Source organism: Montipora capricornis, chromosome 10, assembly GCF_036669925.1.
Source record: "Montipora capricornis isolate CH-2021 chromosome 10, ASM3666992v2, whole genome shotgun sequence".
In the NCBI taxonomy this organism is placed as follows: Eukaryota; Metazoa; Cnidaria; class Anthozoa; order Scleractinia; family Acroporidae; genus Montipora; species Montipora capricornis.
Window position 1 is genome coordinate 60,527,167 of NC_090892.1, and position 21,706 is coordinate 60,548,872.

The 21,706-nt window shown below is 40.7% G+C and overlaps 1 protein-coding gene across 1 annotated transcript in view; it reads left to right on the forward strand.

Moving 5' to 3' along the window:
- The first annotated feature begins 8,763 nt into the window (after positions 1-8,763).
- Positions 8,764-21,706, forward strand: part of LOC138021122 (polycystin-1-like protein 2) — a 15,474-nt gene continuing 2,531 nt past the window's right edge. The window contains exons 1-14 of the mRNA XM_068867990.1: positions 8,764-9,013; positions 9,761-10,070; positions 10,663-11,269; positions 11,798-12,007; positions 12,623-12,748; positions 13,380-13,607; positions 14,091-14,336; positions 15,281-15,886; positions 16,318-16,554; positions 17,080-17,419; positions 18,428-19,432; positions 20,129-20,138; positions 20,262-20,535; positions 21,303-21,468. Of these exons, the coding sequence (XP_068724091.1) occupies positions 8,764-9,013; positions 9,761-10,070; positions 10,663-11,269; positions 11,798-12,007; positions 12,623-12,748; positions 13,380-13,607; positions 14,091-14,336; positions 15,281-15,886; positions 16,318-16,554; positions 17,080-17,419; positions 18,428-19,432; positions 20,129-20,138; positions 20,262-20,535; positions 21,303-21,468 (4,615 nt within the window). The remainder of the gene's footprint in view (positions 9,014-9,760; positions 10,071-10,662; positions 11,270-11,797; positions 12,008-12,622; positions 12,749-13,379; positions 13,608-14,090; positions 14,337-15,280; positions 15,887-16,317; positions 16,555-17,079; positions 17,420-18,427; positions 19,433-20,128; positions 20,139-20,261; positions 20,536-21,302; positions 21,469-21,706) is intronic.

The window sequence follows — 21,706 nt, forward strand, 5'->3', positions numbered from 1 at the left end:
CAGAGGGAAAAGCAGTGGGGGCGTTTACAACCTTTTAGTCCTTTCAACCTATCAGTTTCTGTAAAGCTTTTACTTTCTTCTAATATAAAAACGGCCAATGACTTTGCAGGCCCAGCACGTGAGTGAGTACATCTTGGGTCATTTCTCAGCAGTTGTCGCCTTGACAACGCTGTGATATCACCAATTAAATGCGGTTATGTAAAGGACGCGAGAACCTAGTCGTAAATTTTCAATTTTTTCTCCAAACATCCACACTGTTCATACCAATTTTGTTTCTGGAATTGTTACACACATTTTCTTTGCCGAACGACTTGGAGTTATAATACTAGGTTTTCAGAGCCAGGTAGTTTTAACATTAAATATTCCAGGACAAATCAGTTAAAACATTCATTTTCTATATTTGGTGCAAGAATTTGGAACAGTATTCCTCAAAGTATCCGAATACTCCCTAAACATAAATTTAAAGTTTCTTTACATCAGCTCCTTTTACGTATTCTGGAACTGGAGGATACTTATGTTGACACACCTAGTTTAGTTAATAAATTAAGCAAGATGAATGTAAAATAAGCTTGTAATTGTGTAATTTTGCAACGTATCTCTGTATCGTTTATATAGATCTATCTTCCTTTTTCTTTTTCTTTCCTTTCCTTTTCTTTCTTTTCTTAATCTCCTCCTATTGAATTACTTTATGTTCAAGTGTCCTCTGCCCGCCTCGACTAGCTGAGCTATATGCGAGCAGAGGAAGTGGCTATGTGTATTTTCGCGAGAGAGTAAAAATGAAATGAAATGAAATGGATAATAGATTTAGTTCGCGTTCACTAGCTCCAAAATGACATGACTACCACATAATGTGATAATAGAAACCTTAGAGGGGTAGATCATTAATCAGAAATAGAACGCAAACTGCGATGACAAACATGAGGCTAAGCAAGCGCATAACTGAAATAATTTTTTTAGTGATTTAACGTTTCAACATGTCTCAACATACATCTTCAGAAGTAACCGTTAGCTAAAATTTTTGAAATATATAACAGTAATTTGAGTAGCTTGTGAGGCAGTATTGATAGTAACAAAAGGAGGTAATACTTAAGCAATAGACCACAAGTTTCTATGGTTTATAGGCTGATAAACCACACGGGATGTTGGAAGCACACGAGAAGAGTCGTAAATCACGAGGCGCAGGCGAGTGATGTAAATTCTTCGAGTGTTCTTCCAACATCCCAAGTGGTTTATCATGCCTCTAAACCATAGAAATTGTGGTCTATACCTTTATATATATATATAGAATAATTGTGAAGACGCGCGAAATTTCCATGAGTTCACTGGCACAATAAGCCATAACTGATTGACCAATCAGAGGGCGCACATTCATTTGGTTATTATATAGAATGTCATGTTTGTCACCGCAGTTTGCGTTTTCTAATTAAGCTTCGGTGGCCAAAGACGAAAAGATCATCAATCATTAAACTATACCAAGAAAAAACGTTTCCCTGCCCTTCCCGCAATGATTCCATTGTATTTCAACAACATCCTATTTCCCCAGATATGTTTCAGGTCCCTTGGAGTGTCTGTTGCCAGCCCGACAAGCCTCTTGACTGACGCGTTGTAACCCCTCCCTACACCCCCCCCCCCCCCCCCTCCTTCTTGGTCTTTCTCTTCTTCACTTTTAGCACCAGCGGCCACAAATTCTTCTTCAGGGGTCCTCGCTGAAGACACTCGAGAATGTTCGTTGAAATGGCGGGACGTTCAGTTTACGGTTTACTGAAAAGTATTGCTAACTGTTAAAGATGTCGTACCACTGCGATAACCTGGCGTAATCTCAATAAAGCCTACAGAGAAAAAACCAACCTTTTGGCTTGTTTTCAAAAACAATGTGAATTGACAACCCGAGCTACAGATTACAAACTTGGAATTTCGCTTAAATATAGACCCTTAGGTTAAATTCCTATGTATGCATGCTGTAATGTAAGCGAGCGAAACAATAGTCTGTGTATTTAACATGCAGGTTTAAGCAAATAAGCATAAGCATTGAAATTTATATGATTACCAATCAAAAGTGGTATAAAGAATGTTTGTGCCAAAAAAGCATTCAATTTCGCTCAAAACCCATGGAATGCAACTGAATGAAATACGTCCGTGTAAATCAAGTTCATTGGGTTCTGCAACCCTTTTTTTTTCAAACAGGATCAAATTAAATGGCCGTTTTTATGCTAGAGACGTTAAAGTCGTCTCGAGACGACTATAACGTCTAGTAGAAAAACGGTAAATAAGACAGACGCATTTAACTTCTGACCGCTTTAACGTCTTCTGTTAAGTGCGTCGTTTAGACGCATTTAACAGACGACTTTTTAACGTCTCAGACGTTATATGCGTCTCGACTTTAACGTCTTTAGCATAAAAACGGCCATTTAATTTGATCCTGCTTGAAAAAAAGGGGTTGCAAAATAATGTTGGAAGCTTAGAAAAACAACATTTTTTCCAGAGGATTAATTCTCAATGCCAACAGAAAGCTTTTAAAAGATACGGATGTCATTAAGAAAATAAATGTAATAAGCCTGGCTCAAAATGTAGAAAAAGAAACCTTTAAACATATTTCGTTAAAACTATTATATTAGTGTAGTTCATAAGGCTCACACAAGAGGCTCAAGGACAAGTGATTACGTAACTTAACAATGTAATTGGAATTACATAATAAATTGTTAAATGAAATCAGACGAAAAATACCGTGATATTGTATGCGTATGCTTCGCTTCCTGGGCTTCATGTTATAAGTTTCATTTTTCTTGAAAAGCAATAAAACTTCGGGAGAACTTCAGAGAACTTCTGATCTTCTACAAAACACTTCCGAGGTTTTTTTCGCTCTTGAGGCGAATCTGCAAATCGTGATAATTCGCCCTACTAAATGTTTTTTGTACTATTGACCCATACACCGAATCTTGATGTTTTCTTTATCTGAAGTTCAGCTAGCCACTGCAGTGTCGCAAACATCGACTCACCACAAAAAATATTTTGACTGTCATGTTTACTTGCGGTTGGACGAATAACAAACCGAATTGATTGCTTATGCAATTATCACCTGTTGTAGAAATCCATGGAAAGCATTCGCAACTATTTTCATTCATCGGAAACCAACCAACGAATAAGAGGCTTTCGAAATTCTTTCGAAGTTTCAATTTACGTTACGGTGCCTTTCGCAGAACTAAGATGGGGCGTTGTAACTTTCAGAAACTGTTTGTCTTGTGGTTCACGAAAGCGTTTATCTTACAGGTATTTTAACACTGCGATATCCAGGACATGCTCTTAATTTCGCTGATAGTATTTTTTTCGTTCGTTTGTTTTCAGGTTTTGCGATCTGGAAACGTCTTTGGCGAACAAAACAAAGGTAAAATTAGAAGATTTTCATTTCGAAACACTTTTCAGTGCCACTAAAATATTTCAATTCCGAGTCAAACTGAAAACAATGCAAGTGAAATGCACATGTATTGTTGTGCAATTTCTTTTTGTATATTTAGCAGTTCAAACAACTCAAAAAAGTATCAAGGCTCTGCGAAACGGCTTCAACATTTGCTTTAAAATCCTTTCGATTTTGTTGAACAGCGATGTTGAAACTTTTAGTTTGCCCCCCTCCCCTTTCAACTGCGTTGAAACATGTTGAATCGAAGTTAAATCGATGTTGAAACGGTTTGCCCACCCCAGCAGTTAACATGGTTCAACAAAATCGAACGGATGATGTTGAAGCAAATGTTGAAGGCTTTAACCTGGGCCTTTAAACAGTATTAAAATGCTACGACCAGATGTTAGCCGTAGGAAGTAAAGCGCTGAAACGAACGACCATTGAATCATAAGCATCTCTACTGGTTATCGTCAATTTTGTGGCATTTTTCAGCTAATAGTCGTGTTCAGCAAATTGTAAATGACTTTGTGAGGCTAGCCATAAAGAGCATCGTTATTTGAGAGATTTAGCATTGCTTTTAAGTGAAACGACAAACTAGTTTCTTTTACTGATTTTTTGGCAAAACGCAAATTTGATCTCCAGGTCTGCTGTTTCTCAATTACCGTTTTCAAAACGAGTCAAAATGAACCTTCGAAAACAAGGGAATTTTAAAACATTCTCATGATCAAGATCTCTCTCGCCTGACGACAGTGGCAGGGATACCATACTCACCATTTTTATGCTGCAAACGGTTAAACCGTCTGGGATGATAGCATTGAGTGAGCCGTTTAGCTGGTCTTGTATAAAGAAAGATAGGCACACGATCGCTTATGCGTCCTTAGAAACTATCCGCAACTTTTACTTTGACTGCGATGAGGACTATAGATAAAAATCATCAAAAGGTGCGCTTAGCAAATGACACTGCACACTCTGCTCGTGCCTTTTACATTTTGGTACATTTCTTTGCCATTTCTTCCTAACAACGACCGTGGCTTGAAATGGACGAATTTGTGGTTTATTTGGACGACTTGCGAACCAGAGAATAACTCTTCGAGTTTTTCACCAAGCGTCCTGGTCAATCAATTCAATGCCTATGCCAAATAAATGCTTTTTAAAACTTACAGATTTGAGTTATTTTTTTTCTTTTGGCACTTGACCAATTATATAGGAGGAATGATTGCATAACAAGGTTACACATCAGTAGAGAATGCTGGAACTTTTTTGTATGCAAGTAATGCCTTGCCATAGAATATCTAAGTACCATTTTCCAAAGTTTTATTTAGACTGCAGTTTTAAACAACCATTCTACGCCAAGTGCTTTCTAGAAGTACACTGTAAGTTGCTACAAGTAAAAAGAAGAAATGGGCCCTGCTAATCGGCACTCTTCCTTGTAGTCTAAGGCACTTAATTACGAAGAGTACACGTCAAGTAGATGGGTACGGAAACGTATAAGGCGCCTCTAGGCACAGTACCTCAACCAGACCTAATTTGCTGGAAGCCGATTGTGAAAAGGAAAACCAACTTACCCAGAGAACTGAACCACTCAAGACATCTCGAGATCGGATAACAAAATCGAGGGGAGGTGGGGGGGGGGGGGATGATGGCCAGTACACCACTTTGAACGGGGCACAGAACGGGGTATTCGTAGGCGGTCGTACACTCACCTCGTAATCTCTTGTTGACACTCTTTTTTTGTCTTTAGTCCTCGAGGTATGCAATTTGACAACAAAACCGGCGGCTCTATTTCCTTTGAATGAACATTATCAAAGTCGTGAAGTCATCAAAGGAAATTTGACTGTGCACATGTCCAACATCAATTTTGCGCCAGGAATCAACGGAGAACCTAAAGGTGCTGTCGAATTCAGTGGAGAACACAACTCTTTTATCGAGATTGAAGCTCATAACCAAGTTAAATTTGATCAATCAATGACTATGTTACTATATGTATACCCCTACAAAAGCAGCACAGGACCCCTTGTCCATTATAACGCCAACTCTCATGGAGTGCAAATGTGGATTCAGGGGACTGTTGACCAAACTTGGCTCACGGCTCGCTTTGTTCGAAGAGATAAGACCCTACCTCCGTGGTTAAGGGCTAATGTGCTGGGCTTGGCCAAATGGAATTTCATTGGTGCCTCGTACAATCACTTGACAGGGTGGGCGTCTCTTTTTCACGATGGTTTGGAAGTCGAGCGAAAGTTCCTCGGTAAGAATCTGTTTCTGGCAACAGATTACGAGATTCGGCTCGGAGCAGTTGCTATCACTTCGCTGGGAACATACGAGGGTGCAGTTGCGTGTTTGCAGTTCTACTCCAAAGCCCTTGTAGCAGAGGAAGTCATGGAGGCAAAAGACGCCTGCAAGCCAGGTTTGTAATACAACCTCTCCTTTGAGTTTTATGTAAATGGATAAGGTTAAAATCTTGAGGCCGGTATATGGAAGTCTGACTTAGACTGCGATTATCAACAATCATTGAAAGCCAGAACGGTTCTGGTGAGTTGCTTAAAGAAGTTAAATGCTTTTCTACTTTGCTCTTACCTTAAGACAATCAAAAATTGAAATGATTAGGAAAATGGTTTGCTTGGGCACTGGCTGAGCTCTGTTTAATAATCGACCACTGTGCCACAGTACGTCTCGTGGCTCATAAGTTCTAGTATATTGTACCGTTTGGTTGTAACATCCCGAGGGTTAGTTCAACGGAAAGCGTATTTGTCTAAAATATATGATCAAGTCCCACAAAAACTACAGAGCTTCCCACGAAAACTGACTTTATCAAATATTGTTTCATTTTAGTGATTCCCTTGGAATTTCTTTCCCTGAACTTAACGTCCCCAGTACACGTAGTAGAAGCAAATGAGACAGTACTTACGGTGAATGCAGCCATCAACTACAACGCTTCCAAACCAACATTTCTGTTTGACTTCGGCGATGGCACTGCCACGCAAGAGTCGTCTCTCAGCTTGGCCCGTCACTTGTACCACCTTATAGGAAACTACAACATGAAAGTACAGGCTTCCACCATGTGCAACACCAGCCTCCTCACTGCATACAACATTATTTCAGTGCCTAAACCAGTTAAGGTCCTGACGAACATGTCTCTGTACAGCAATGCGACGGTGTTTGGAGAACGAACACTGTTTCGACTTTTCATCGCTCAAGGTTCAGATTTTATTTGCCTCTGGTCTCTCGGTGACAATGCCAATTATACCATTCCAAGATCTTGTTCAGGAGAAATGACTCTAACTCACATTTACTCGGCGCCTGCGACCTACACAGTTCTCGTTACGTGTAGAAATCGAAGGAGTAAAGTTTCTATTTCTGCTGTAGTACATGTTCAAAAATTGATAAGAGGATTAAGAATTTTTCCGGTTCCTCCCACACTATTTGGAACACACTTTCTCGTGAGATGGCAAATAGATAATGGAACAGACGTTGAATACAAAGCAAACTTCTCTGGTGTTTTGCTGAAAATTGTTAAGTCATATGATGAGTTACACGGAGAGGCCTGGGTAAACCAGAGCCATTACAAAACACACGGAGAATTTTTTCTCTCTGTTGCTGCTTCAAATGCTATCACGAAATGGATTTACGCACGGATTCAATGTGTGATTCTTCGAAGTGTGATCCCTTTCTCGCCAATTGTATTTCATAGGGCCAAGGACGTAGAAATTAACGAAACAGTCTCGATCTCTTTTACAGATGTAAACTCTGTTCCTGAGATAAATGCTTCTTATATCGTCACTTTTGGAGATAACAGTGAAGTTCTGATAACCAGTAAGACTCTTGTCAACCTCTCGTTCAACCATTACGGTATTTTTACAGTCAGTATAACCGCTGATAATGGAGTTTCAACTTTCAATACCAGCGTTGTCATCCAAGTTCATAAGCCAGTTTTGAGGCTACATGGAGCCATTATACCGCATTTTGCAGCTAAGGTCGATGAAAATGTGAACGTAACAATGTTCTTACTTATTGGATCCGATTTCGATTGTCAATGGCATTTTGGGGACGGATCCGAGCCATTCTTCCAAACCCTAAACGACGTGTTAGTTTACTTTAAACATTATGACCTTAATGTCGATGGTTTTAGGAACTTGAGCATTTCTACAAGTCACGTTTACAAAGGTATAGGTGTCTACAACGTCTCCACCATATGTAAAAACCGTTTAAGTGAGGCAAAAGCCACAGCATTTGCCACAGTCCAAGATGAAATCACACTCTTCAAAGTGCCAAAGGTTCCTCCGGTTATTTTTGGCAGAGAATTCGTTGTAAACTTTACCATTGCATCTGGAACAAATGTAACTTTTACTGCATTCCTGAACCAAAAAGAGCTCAATATAGAACGTAGGAATATGTATTATTTATCCAATGTAACTCCTGAGATTTATGGGCAACCTGGAAAACACAACTTCACTGTTACAGCCGAGAACCTCGTCACTTCGTTGTTACGACAAACGCAGATAGTCTTAATAGAAATTAAAGCATCTGGTGTCCACATCAGTATGGGCTACTTTGAGGGTAACATTCTTCGTTCTGGGCACGGTGTCGACATGAATGTCTTTCCAGAAAAAACTCCTGTTGTCCTCCAAGTGTCAACTGACAATGGGACAAATCTGAATTACACGTGGTCGGTAACGGGTGCTAATAGTTCGTGGACGAATAAAACTGTCACTCATACATTTGACGTAGCTGGTGTATATGTCGTGTCTTTACGTGTTGAAAATCACGTAAGTACAGTGAACACTGTTAAGAGAATAGCCATTCAAAAATCTGCTTCTTTCAAAAAAGACAAAGGAAGACCAGTGAAATGTACCTCTCCCAAGGTTCGGAACGAGGTGGTTACCGTGGAAGCAGTCATAGAAACTCTGGGAACAAACTCGACTCTCCGAATTCTTATGGACAACACTACAAGTTATTGGTATGGAGATTTTGCAAAATTCCAAGAATTCAAGAAGAAGGAAATTAACAATACTTTGAAATACAAGGGAAAGTTACAAAAAAGCATTGAATTACATCACGTTTATAATTCTCCAGGAAAATACTCAATCCTTGCAATCCTGGGCAATGAAGTTTCCACATCTTTGCAAACTTGCGAGATTGAGATACTTTCACGCCCTTGCAAAAATCCCGACGTCAAATTGAAAGATATCGGTGATAACCGAGACGATGCAGCGAGCTTTTTGACCATTGATAACATTAATATCGCAGCAGATGTTGATATATTTTGTCCTGAATCCAGAGGGTCTAAATACGAATGGAAGATCTTCAAAGAAAATCCGGAGACAGGGTTGTTTGAGTACGTCAGCAATCCTCATTTGAACAAGGGGGCTTCCATGCTAGAGTTACTTCTTAAAAGACGGTCGTTACCAATTGGATTGTTTAAGTTAACCTTAACAGTAGGCATGGTAGAACGGGAATTAAAAAATTTTATCGCAGCCGCCGAGGGGTTCATCAAAGTAGTCAAATCTCCTTTGGCTGCGCAAATTATTGGAGGGAGCGAGGTCAGGCGCGGTTTCGGATCCATGCTAACTATTGATGGCTTTAATTCGTTTGACCCAGACGTCGGGCCAGGAAATCATTCAGGTATTATTCAGATTTTCCTTTAAAAGCTTTATTGTATTCTGGAGGCTCGGTGATGTCATGCTTAGCTCGTCGGAATCCCGACCTAATGGTCGATGGTTCGAGGCCATGCAAGCCGTCAATCACCTTATTGTTTCCTTAGACAAGAAACTTTGCTTTCAATACATTGTCCACCTTCACCCATTTGTATTAATGTTAACTGTCTACATAGTGGTGAGGTAACCCAACGATCGACAGGCGTTCTGTTGAGGGAGGGGTTGGGGAGTCGCTTCATGCCATTTGAAACCGGGATGAAGTTCCGACCATGTGATTCCCAGTGGCTCTTGTGTGACTTTGCTTTGCCTTATTTAAGAAAGAGTCGCATTTTAGAACCACCAGGAATTTGTCCTCTGAGACAGGAAGCCTCAAATTTCTGGACCCGCGGCTTGCACACAGTCCCATATACCACTATACCTTGAAATAGAAGTCTTTCTGTAGTAAAAATGCGAGCTATTACCAACGCGACTGTGGGACACGCACCATTAACGAATGGATTTGTGCGAAGAAAGAGAGGACTGAGACGTGGTCTCCTTTCTTTTTCCTATCCCACACACACACAAATATTCCCCTTCACGCATGCGCACTTCCTTGTTGTGACAGGAGACAACCAGGGACGAGGTAAGGAACAGATGGCCACACAACAAACCTCAAAGTTTCAGATGGTATGTTTTTAATATGTACAGTGCTTCCATTTCTTGCTCTGCCCCATAGGGATGCAGTTCCTGTGGTTTTGCAGAAATGTCTCCGAAAATTTTCCAAAATTAATATTGGACGTCATTAATGGTTCAGTGGCGATGGACGGGGACAATAGTGTCACATTCTACACTCAGGACGGAGAAGGATGTTACCGAGATGGATATTACCTATTTTCAACCACAACATTCCTGGAACTAAAAACAACTCAAATGATGCAGCATGAAACCTACGTAATCGTGCTGGTGGTCAGTAAAGATCAAAGGATGAGTTCCACGACACAGAAGCTTGAGTTAGGACCCAGAGATCTGCCAACTCTTTCTTTAAGGTAAGATAGTAAAAGAGAATATCCGCAACGTATTACTCCCGCCTGCAGTTTGTCAAAAACGAGAGAAATGCAAACCATGCCAACTTCTCCGTCTCCTCAACGCAGAAGACTCAACCTTGTACTGGTCAGACGGGATTCATGAGAGAAAAATTTGAACTGTTTCTGTCTTGAAGCTCCCAAAACTAGAAAACGTCACCAAGATGGATAATAATAATAATAATAATAATAATAATAATAATAATAACAATAATAAGTTGACTTTCTTTTTTAATCAGGTACAAAACGTTACTGCTTGCATTGCGTAACTAATTTTAAAGAAATACGTAGCAGATTGTCTTGAATCTTCTGAATAAGTCAATATCGTCACAACAGTGACTTTTTTTGTGGTCATAAATGTGTCCCTATGTTCGAAAAGCATAACACCACGAAATTGAAACGATGCGGTTTTTCAAGTTCCTAGAAAGGATTTCGATTTTTATGAATTAGTTTTTTGAGACGACCATGACACCGACAATAAATGATTTTGTGTAACTTTTAAAGAAAAAAATAATAAATGTGGTGATTTTACTGAATGATGTTTCTCCATTTTAAGATGTGAAGTTAACTGTGGAGCGAAGGTCAATCCTTCGGACAAACTTTCAGTGTCAACAAAATGCAAAGGAACATCTTGTACAAATGATCTTGTGTATTCCTGGTGGTTGTTCATCTTAGACAGTCGAAAAGGCACTGTCGAACCAACGTGGCAGCGTGATAATACCACATTGCCAAGACAGGAAAACACGTCACAAATTAGCTACCCAAACTTGATCATAAAGAGAAATCTTTTGCAAGGAGACCATAAATACATGCTAGTTGTCACGGCCACTTTGCCTGATGGCAACTATGGAAGAGCGTCTTATGAATTCCAAGTAAATTCTGCACCGAAGAGTGGCACTTGTGACGTAGAACCACGTATTGGGCACGTGCTATCGCAAGAGTACAAGTTTTGGTGCACTGGTTGGTATGACCCAGATGGACCACTCAGCTACGAGATTGTTTATGTCCATGGGATCATGGAATCAATGTTTTACTATGGAAGAGAGGCTAATGCTACTATTTCTCTTCCCCTCGGGGAGGAAATTGACAATTACACCATGAACATCACCGTTCGTGTTTCCGACAAATTTGGTTCTGCAACAATTGTTAGTCTTCAAGTTCAGGTATGAAAGACGAGAAAAGACAGCCTTATACATATACTTATCATTCGCTGCATTATCTATGCAACAAACACAAATAATCACATACCATACAGGAGAATTGTATAATTATATATTATCGTTGGCACCAATCTTATTGTTGGAATTAGGGAGCAAATACTTAGACTTAGGGAAGCTTTGTGTTGGATATTAAGAGTGGGTGTGCGTATTAATTACTAGGATTTCTGAACATGAGTAACTTAATTAAATGGAGTGCATGTACACAATTGTTTCTTCAATAATTAAAAGCCGTTGTTGTCCTTTTCAGTTGCCTTCTGCTGCTGTCGCTTCCAAAGTTCTTTCCCTTAATTATTAAATCTCTTTGCCGTCCTCCGAGCAACATAACATTAATTAAGGCTATTAAAGTTGTCTTTGATACTTTTCGTTTCCGTTGCCGCGCCGTTGTGGTGGCCAAACCTCTCTTATGGTCAAGAAAAAGCAACTTTATTACTTTACTCCCATTTTCACAGCAGCCTTTTTTCGAAATTTCAGTCCCTTCCAGCACTGGTCAGTGGCAAGGAGCTGATGAGTCAAATGTCAAGTATGATGAATAGTGGCGGAAGTTCATTGGATTCCTTGGTTAAATCTGGAAAGTACCAAGATGTAAGCCGTATTGTTGGAAGTATTAGCTCCATCCTAAATCACCAAGTGAAGACAGCCGGTGGAGAAGATGCTTCCTCGTTTACAGAGGAACGGAAACAGGTTTTGAAAACTCAATCTAATCTTATTTCTAAATGAGTATTACGTTTCCAGACTACCTGACATGCATAGGTAAAGCACGTGTGCGCACATTTACAACTAGGCTATAATCGGGACAGTATAATCGGTGGAAACCCGTGTATACATTTTCGTTCCCAGAGTCCACGGTTCCTTGACTAGCGGTCAAGATTTGTTAAATAGTAATTTACTTCCAAGACCAGAATGCATTGGATTGTTTCTACCAATCAGCCAAATTTGACCAATTGTTTCTTTGTTTCCAGTAAAGCAGGTACTTTTGAATAAGGAAACATTTTGACAAAGCAGTCTGGATAGTGCTGATGTTAAAATGACGCTCTAATGCTGCGTCTCGGGTTTGCATAACTGTCTCGAATTCTCCCAACTCCCTTTCGTGTTTAGATGAGGCTATGAGGCTATCACGGAAAACGTCCTCTATTGCTTAAATAGCATATTCAAATGCATACTGAGGCAGCTTCGATTAGTGGCATCCAGAAAGAATAATGGAAGGACTATATTTTGGAGTATGACATTAGTTTAAGTAACGTCAATGAGATTTCACTTGTAATTAAACTTTTGCCTAATACGTCTATGTCCTCGCAGATGCGCGAGAGTCTGGTGAAGGCAATTACTAGTCAAACTGTCGCATCCCAAAAGTCTGCAAAACTCATATCAAGTTCCTTGAACCAAGTTACCCAAGTTAAAGATGAAGTGTCACTTGCAGCACAGGTAAAGAGGCAAGGAATAGAAACGGTTGTATATTCACCAAGTCCATGAACCCAGACTATTTCTGGGGCACTAAAAGATTAAATGCATTAATGATACGCGAACAACTTGATACCCGTAGTGCTGTGTCAGTCAACCTGAGTCGACGAGCCACGATCAACATCTCAAGCTACTCTCTGTATTAAAAAAAACGATAACACACTTCATTGTTATCGAATTTCATCTTCGTAAAGAGACTTCAAGAAGTTAAACAGAAGAAATGAATGTCTCTCGAGCTTCTTTGTTAAAAGTCGTTTTTCAAGATGGAGTCCAATGGATGTGTGTGTGTGTGTGTGACACAGGTACCCAATCATGTCACACTGATCACGACACGTTATTGAATTGTATGCTCACAAGAGACTCGTTTTTTCATTATTCTGTGAACCGGAAGTTTCCGGAAATTTTAACCAAACGGAAAGCGCCCAAATCACTTTTAACAGCCAACTAGTCTAAGTCATAATATCTAAGTCATAATAGTTAGAATTCTATTCTGTTTATTTGTATCATTTGTTTCATTGCCTGTCTATGGGCTTTCAAAGGATATGAACTTATTTCGTTCTCTTACACATGTGGGTTTAATTTTTTGTTGCCGCAGGAAGCAGGCACGTCAGCGTTGACCAACATGGCTACTTTTCTTGAGCGTGAATCTCAGGAACCTGGGTCTAGTTCAGTGGATTCCGTTGCGGCTGACATGTGTGGCTCAATCGGAAATTTGCTGGGCGCTGCTTCTGACTTGGCAGCTGTCAATCAACCTAACAAAACCAACGTGACGTCACCAAACAAGGATCAAGTGCAGAGTGGCAATCAAGACAAACGAACAAAAGTAAGTCCAGGTGAAAAAAGTATAACTGATACGTTTTCTTATTTCCCCACTTTGTTGCCCCCCCGCCCCTCCCCCTGTGGTATCCTTTTCTCCTCTTGCTTCACCACTCGTAAGCAGTGTATGAATGAAAATTTTACAAGAGCTCCTATCTCGTAAAGGCCGGTAATGTAAGTTGCCAGTCTGCTGAGCTGTTCGATCCTGCGTCCAAATCTCGCCATGCCGAACACTCAGGACCTTAAATAATATTCTGGCTCCACATTGGAGGGACTTTCCAATCCCCTCGCATACTGAAAATAGATCGTAGTTCCGGTTCCTGTCTCACAACGCTTTTGTATTCGTTAACTCTGTTGGATATCAGGGAAGCAACGCATTGTTCATAAAGATTAAAAGCTACTTGAGGAGGTTTTTATCCACCTCAGGCTGCCATGAAATCCAATGCTAACTAACAGCGCATCAATTCAAGTTTTGCTTCTGCCGCTTTAGGGTAAATCTGTGGTGAAGCAGCTCTTCACGGCATTAAACTCTGTGTCAAAATCGGTCCTGAGGAGAAAGGTTGCTTTTGAAGACGCTACCGAGATTTCCACTCCGCGACTGACTCTAAACCTCAAGAGTTTCTCTCCTTCCGAAGCTGGTGGTGAGGTGAGCTCAGGTTCGGCAAATTTTAAACTGCCAAGTGGTAACGATATGTTCGGTGGAGGAAAAGCAGGAATACGCTCCGTTAATCGGAAGGTGAGTTTAAACCATATAGTTGATTATTAAAAATTTAAACACTGATTCTTTTTTTTTAAATTGAAAATATTATCTTCCTACTCTCGAATCAATTAAAAGCTAGTAAAGTTATTTCCTGAACTAAGAGCTTAATAAAAGTTAAAACGTGGACCCTAAGTTCATCGGCCACGACAAATATAGCGTTATTGTAGTTCGAAAAGGGATACGTTTATTCGAACGCTGGTTGTGTAGCACTAATTTTTGAGCAGAGATATCTATGAGAGTGTAATTTTAAGCGCTCTTTATTAAATTTTCAATCTCGGATATTGCGTATCTCGTGTGCAGATTGGTTCACTCAATCTCGGTTATCAGTTAGCCCATATACAGTATGACCTAATATGGAAACTGATTGCGTCACCTGTTGTCAAGCTGGAAACTGGTTGGCTTTACTTTCCAAGTGTCCATGCGATCAGAATTTAATGAAGATTTAACGAAACAATGGTTCCTTTCGAGTTCGTTGGATATGAGACTGGTTTTAACCAACTGGGCATTACGCGCCATCTCAGATCCAACGCACACTTATCGAATATTTCATTTGATATCCTTGATTCAAGACGGCTCGTACCAACCCAGTTATAAGACAATTCACCTATATTATACACACCTATATTATACAACGTTAACAAGACGGAATAATCGCAAAATACTCATGATAGCGCGAAGTCGTATTTTGATCGACATATTCGTTGGCTTTGCCGCTGTCGTCGCTGAAGTTAATTAAACGTTTGACTGGATGATCACACAGACGAATCATGAGCCAAACCGTTGAGTGGGTGAGTGTCCAGCATTAATCCTAAATGCGTTTTCTTCCAGACCTACGATTCGTCTTTAAGAATCATGTTTGGTGGAAACTCGAAAAAGGGTTTGATATAAGAAATTTAATTCTCAGTCTTTTCTTTTCTAAGGTGGCGTCTATGCCTCAGAATTACTACACCTACGATGAGTCATCAAAAGACGTCAAAAGCCCTGTGGTTAGCTTATCATTTGAAGACAAGGATAACGAAAAGTCTATAACTGTTTCCAACCTTAAACAACAAGTTGAGTACTTCTTGCCTGGTCCAGAGAAGCTGCCAGAACCAGATAAATTCAGTTTAAACGGAACAGAAAATGCCCAATGGACTTATCACAAAATTACTGTAACTTCGAAGGATGAAGCTGTTAGCATTGAGATTGCTCCATTTAATTGCAGTCACAAACTGCAAGTTTACGTGCGAGAAAAAGTGCAGCCAACCAGAAATGCATACACCTGGACTAAAGTGGTTTGGAACCCTTCAAGTGATAATTGGACAATCGCAAACTATACTAGATGCTTTGAGGAATACACCGCTTACACTCTATTCATCTCTAACAAAGACCTTCGCGCGTCCACTTACATCGTTGGTATTCTATATGAAAACGAACGGAAAGATCTCAACGAGACCGTCTTGATGAAGTATTCGATGAGAGTTTACAAAACGAAATGCCTTTACTGGAACGAAGAAGTAGAAAAATGGTCGGGAGACGGTTGTGCGGTAAGTGTTAAAGACAATGAACACCCCACTGGACAAGGCACGCGTACTTTAACTTTGGTGTATTCTTCCCTAATCAGTGCAACCAGAAGGGGAGAGAGCTACATGCCAATTCAGTTTTGGTGAGGGGAAACCGGAAAACCCTGAAAAAACCTCGGAGCTGAGTCGAGAATAGTAAGAACTCAGCCCAGTGGAGGAAACAGCTAGAATATGAATCCTGTTCAGTTTCGTGGGAGGGGAGAGTTTTCTGCACTCTTCTCCCCGCAACCAGGGAACCCACATTTATAGCACAGGGTATCCTCTGTTGGTCATCCGTTTGGAATCAAACGCGTCCAACAGTACTAAACTTTCATGGACTGAAGGGAGCGGGTCTTTTCTCGTTGCCCATGTTGTAGACGTGAATGTAGTAACTACGGTTTTTTTTCCTTTCCCAGGTGGGACCATTAACAAGTCCGTCAAGAATACACTGTATGACAAATCATCTCACATCATTTGGTTCAGGAATGTTTGTGGCGCCCAATCCGATCGACTTCAGCAAAGCATTAGCAGGGTTTAAAAATGCCTTTGAAACAGGAAACGTAGTGGTGATGTTTACGATTCTGTTCTTGCTATTGTTATACGCGTTACTTGCAATATGGGCTTGGAGGACAGACAGAAAAGACGCCATGCAGGTCAGTAGAAGGTCCATTCCGAGCCCCGACAACTGCTTGCAAACTGCAGTGGTTTGAAACCCAGCGCTATAGGCTTTTATTGGATCATCCTTCTTTCATTTTAAAAATCTTACGGTTCCTATCCTCTTGGAGACTGCCCCCTCCCCCATCGCGACTCTACCTTCCCTAAATTACAACTCTTCAACGATTTCCCATTCTTGGTCCATGAAACAACATTTTCACAGACCAAATTTATTTGAGACAAGTGTTTACTGAAAAAAGACGAAACACGCACAAATGACCGTCTCAATCCCATGGAAAATGATTAATTATGTGAGGCTTATGAGTGGCTGGATTTGTCGGGAAAATCGATCGAAAAACGACTCAGTCAGAGCACAAATACATCGAAGTTGCACACTCCAAGTCATGAGTTTTTGCCGTCCTACGAAGGAGTCCATCAGTCTCAGCGCATACATCTTCTACAATGGGCTTACACACCAATGCACGACTAGAGGGGCTATAAACATTTTATTCTGTTGTTTATAGATTGGTGCAACCCTCATTCATTATCACCAAGACAGCGATTACCGTTACGAAATCTACTTTGTGACTGGAAGTCGTAATGGCTCCGGTACAACTGCTCATGTAGGATGCGAGATTCTTGGCGAGGAGGAAAGCAGCGGACCATGTTACCTGTTAGATACTTCACGAGCGCTGTTCAGACGAGGAGACCTGAATGTCTTTATCCTGTCCTTGCCGAATCCACTGGGGCCTATCCGTGGATTGAGGGTGTGGCATGATAATGATGGAAAAAGCCCAGGATGGTTTCTCAACAGAGCCATGCTCAGAGACTGCCAAACTGGAGACAAATGGATTTTCCTCTCTGGTATGAAATCTCAGCGACAGAATTTCGGGCGCCGATTTATTTGGATTTATTTGGAGGGTGGGGTGCATGGTTATTGTTCATTCAAGGGCATAAGGAAACTCAGATTGACAGGCAGCTCTGTAAGATCAACTAGTGAACAAGCGCCCAATACTTTGTATTTAGAATTACCCTACATAGGTTATATTTCTAGCATCGCCCAAAAGCGCATTCGTCGACTTTCACATTTCTATTGTAATAATGCAAACATCGTGTTAGCGTTTTCCTCTTTCAAAGTAGGTAGCCTCTTTAGTGTGAAAGACCCTGTCCCCAATGGACTCCGATCATGTGTTGTCTATAAATTTTCGTGTGCAGGCTGTGCAGCTTGCTATGTCGGTGAAACCACCTGACATTTCAACAAACGTGTAAGGGAACATTTGGAAACGGACAGGGCCTCACACATTTTCAAGCATCTGGAGAGCTCCTTAGCGTGTCGCTCTGCATGCTCCCGTGACAATTTTGCCATTATTGATCAGGCATCTTCGCGGTTTGCTCTCAAAATGAAAGAGGCGTTGCACATATTTTGGGACAAACCAGCACTTAACGCACAGGTCAAACACGTTAATTTAAAACTTTCTGTTTAATTTTGAATTACTATTGTCGTAGTCTTAATTACTGTCATTATTATTATTGTAATTTCTCTAGTATTTATATTTCACTGTAATTATTGTTCATTTCACACGGAAGATGACAGAGGCAACTGCCGAAACATGTCTGTAAAACTCAGGAGTGTAGTGTTTTTCTTAAAATTAGTTTCTTCACTGCTTTTATCTAGACCATTTGGAAGATTGACATAACAAATGCATTTGAAATTTGATTTTTTTTGTTAGCTTTGAGTTGGATATTTAGCTTCTACTGGAAGATGTATTTCGTGATTGTGAGCGAAAGAAGAATAGCGCGGTGTTTGAAATATTCAGTGTAGACCGTGTATAGTTATACATGAACGCAATGATTTTGTCCGCTTTCTTGTAGGCCGTTGGCTTGATGTGGCAGAAGAAGACGGAAAAATAAACGTCTTGTTCCGTCCTGCCAATGATAATGACATGGTTTCCTTCAAGAAAGTTTTTAACACGAAACTTCGAAAGGGAATCTGTGACAATCATCTATGGTTTTCAGTGGCATATCGCCCACCGAGAAGTCCTTTCACAAGACTTCAGCGACTGTCCTGTTGCTTATCTCTTCTGTTCTCCTTCATGGTGGCCACTGCGATGTTTTTTGGAGCAACGCCTCAACCAGGGGACTCATCTGACGATTTTCAGATAGGACCTTTGAAGCTGAACATGCGCACATTAATCATTGGCATCGAGAGCGCATTGATTGTAATACCTGTTAACGTCTTGATTGTTGCACTCTTCAGAAACTCGAGAGCCAAAGAAATCAATAATTCGAAAGCTGACAAAGACAGGTGCGATGATTTATCGTCTCAAACATCTGCTAACTCCACAGAAAGTGACTCTGTTATTGATGAGAAGGATATTTCGCTTCAATGTTTTGATCAAGAGACGGATGCAAATTATGTTCATTGCATCATTGGCGGAGATGATTCCGGAGGTGGTCTAGTAGATGAAAACCGTGGTAGATCTGTAGAAACTCTGCCTCACCCTGATGTTGAGATCTGTGACAACGACTGTGAATGTGTAGAGGAAACGCAAAAACCGGGTGTCTTAGCAAAGATTCGCGCCAAATTTCAAGGCTCTGGTCGATCTTCGGCACCGTGTTTTCCATATTGGTGCGTTTACGTAGGGTGGTGTCTTTGCATCCTGACCACGTTAACATCTGCCGTATTCACATTGTTCTACAGCATGATGTGGGGAAGGGAACAATCTAACCTTTGGCTCACAACAATGTTAATCTCATTCGTTCAAGACACACTTATCAGCCAGCCATTGAAAGTCCTTGTTCTCTCCGTAATATTTGCGACGCTCATAAAGTCCGCTGATGGTGAAGACGATCTTGAAGAAGTAACAGCCGACGCAGGTATGTGAACTTCCCTCTCGTAGTTTTTAACCAAATACCCTGAATCACAACCCTTGTCTGTAAAGTCTGTGGAAGTTGAATGATTCCAAATGCCTTTCACAAAGAGCAGGGGATGCAGTCTGATGAACTGGTCTATCTCTGCTAGCACGTGGTCAACTTGACTAGCTCAGCTTAAAAGCCTTCTAAGCGAATGAGACCTCAATGCACATTGGACCCTCTAATAAACCATCTATATTCGGGACTAATGACTGTGGGGTGGAATCAGCTCGAAGGAATTTGGACTCGCGAGACTTGCCCTTTTCCTTCTCGCACCAATCCGTTGGCAAGCTTTCACGCAACCTAGTTCCCAGGGTCCTCTCTCTTCCTCCCTCGAGAAAGTACTGTGGTTGTGGCTGGTCACGTATCTATGAGTACAAATGAAATGTGCCAAATGGCACCCACGTTCGTAACGTAGACTTCCAGTTTTGCTGGCTTTGGGTGATACAAACGTGATTTTAAAAGTATAACAAGATATTTGTCTGAAAGCGTTGTATTTAAGGAAAGATGTAATGACATTACCAGGGTACTTCCAATAGGATACGGAAGATATTTACTTTGTTTGAGATGAGTAGAAATTCCCGCGCCACGCCTATGTTTAATTTCCACTCCCTACTGAGCTCAGTAGATGAGTTCAGCGTGACCCCTCTCTCCTTGTAGAATTACCTCTGTAAATTTGACAAATCTCGGTGCTATCTTTTGGGAAAACGCTGTATCTCTAAATGGATTTGACTCACTCCAAATGTTTGATTATCTTGACACGACCTTTCTTTTGTTATTCACAAGGGGCAAGCGATGAACTAGTCAGGCAAGACCTGACGAACGAAGACTTTTCACACTATGATCCTCCTGACAAGGAACGTGTCAAATCATTACGAGCCAAGGAGCTTAGAAGGCGTCAAATCATTAAGTTATTCACAGACTTATGCGTCTACGTTATTCTTTTGGCAATTGTAATTATTTTGAGCTTCCAGTATAGAAACCCAGACTCCTACAAGATGATCGACACCCTGCACCGCATATTTGTTAATCCAATCCATAACAACAGCCGAGTTCGTTTGGACGAGGTAAGTCATCGAGATAATTTTGTGTCGTTAGCATATTTAGTCCAAGGTTTAGCAGCATTGAGTACCCGGTAGATATGTTTTCAAGGTGATCCAAAAATTACTGACTCAAAGCCATAACAATGCTTAACAGAAATATTTCAACGTTATCACAACGACTTTATCAGTGGAGTGTTTGATTTTTGCCTTGCTATCGGGAGCTCCCGGGTTCAAAACCCGTTGTAAAAAGTCGATGAATTTAATCCTGGCACACGTCCCTGATTCAACGTCTGGGCTGCACTTGTAAATGGCCCAGTGGTTTGGCTCCAGCCAGTTGGGAGTTAACAGTTGTTGTTCTTTTGTTTCGTTGATTGTGTTCCATTGGCCCCGAAAAGCCCATTTGGGGAGATTTCAATTAGGTATGCATGTAAAACCAAGGTTTTGTTTAATTATGCCTGCTGTTACTTATCTGTTCCCTTTCCCTGCCGAGATTCTCTAAAATGAGCTGCAACCCCGCAAAAAGACCGAGGCTTTTTTTCTAGGTAGCTCAATTTGAATATGATCACGTGTTGAGTGATGTGGTTCTAGTCGAGGCCCACAGATAACCCTTCGCTCTACATAGAGTCTTGCATAATTCAAATATCAAATGGAAATACGAATAGATTTGACTGTGAAGAAGAAATTAAATAACACTGATAAAGTGGGGACGAGAAAGGCAATGCTGAGGTTTAATATGCTTTCTAAATGTCCTGGGGTCTGTTCTCATGCTACACGTTATAATATATTTGCAGGTGAACACAAAAGAATCGATCTGGGATTGGGCAAGAAAGACTATGTTGCCAGAATTACATTCACCATCGTCGTACCGCGGTGTTGAAACTAGTGACCCGTTTATTGGAGACAGGATGTCACTGCAGTTGGGCGTGGCACGACTGCGGCAAATCCGAGTTCAGAGAGGTACTTCACGATAACGTTTGAGTGTTTAGTTCGGTTAGTACCATAGGATGAAAATAAAGGAGATGAGGCCTCTACAAATAATAATAATAATAATAATAATAATAATAATAATAATATAATAATAATAATAATAATAATAATAATAATCTTTATTGAGGAGATCAATTTCACCGGAGAAGTGATTTACAAAAGAGTCCTCAAAGGCTTGAAGAGTTCCAGGCTTGAACGAGAATTGAAG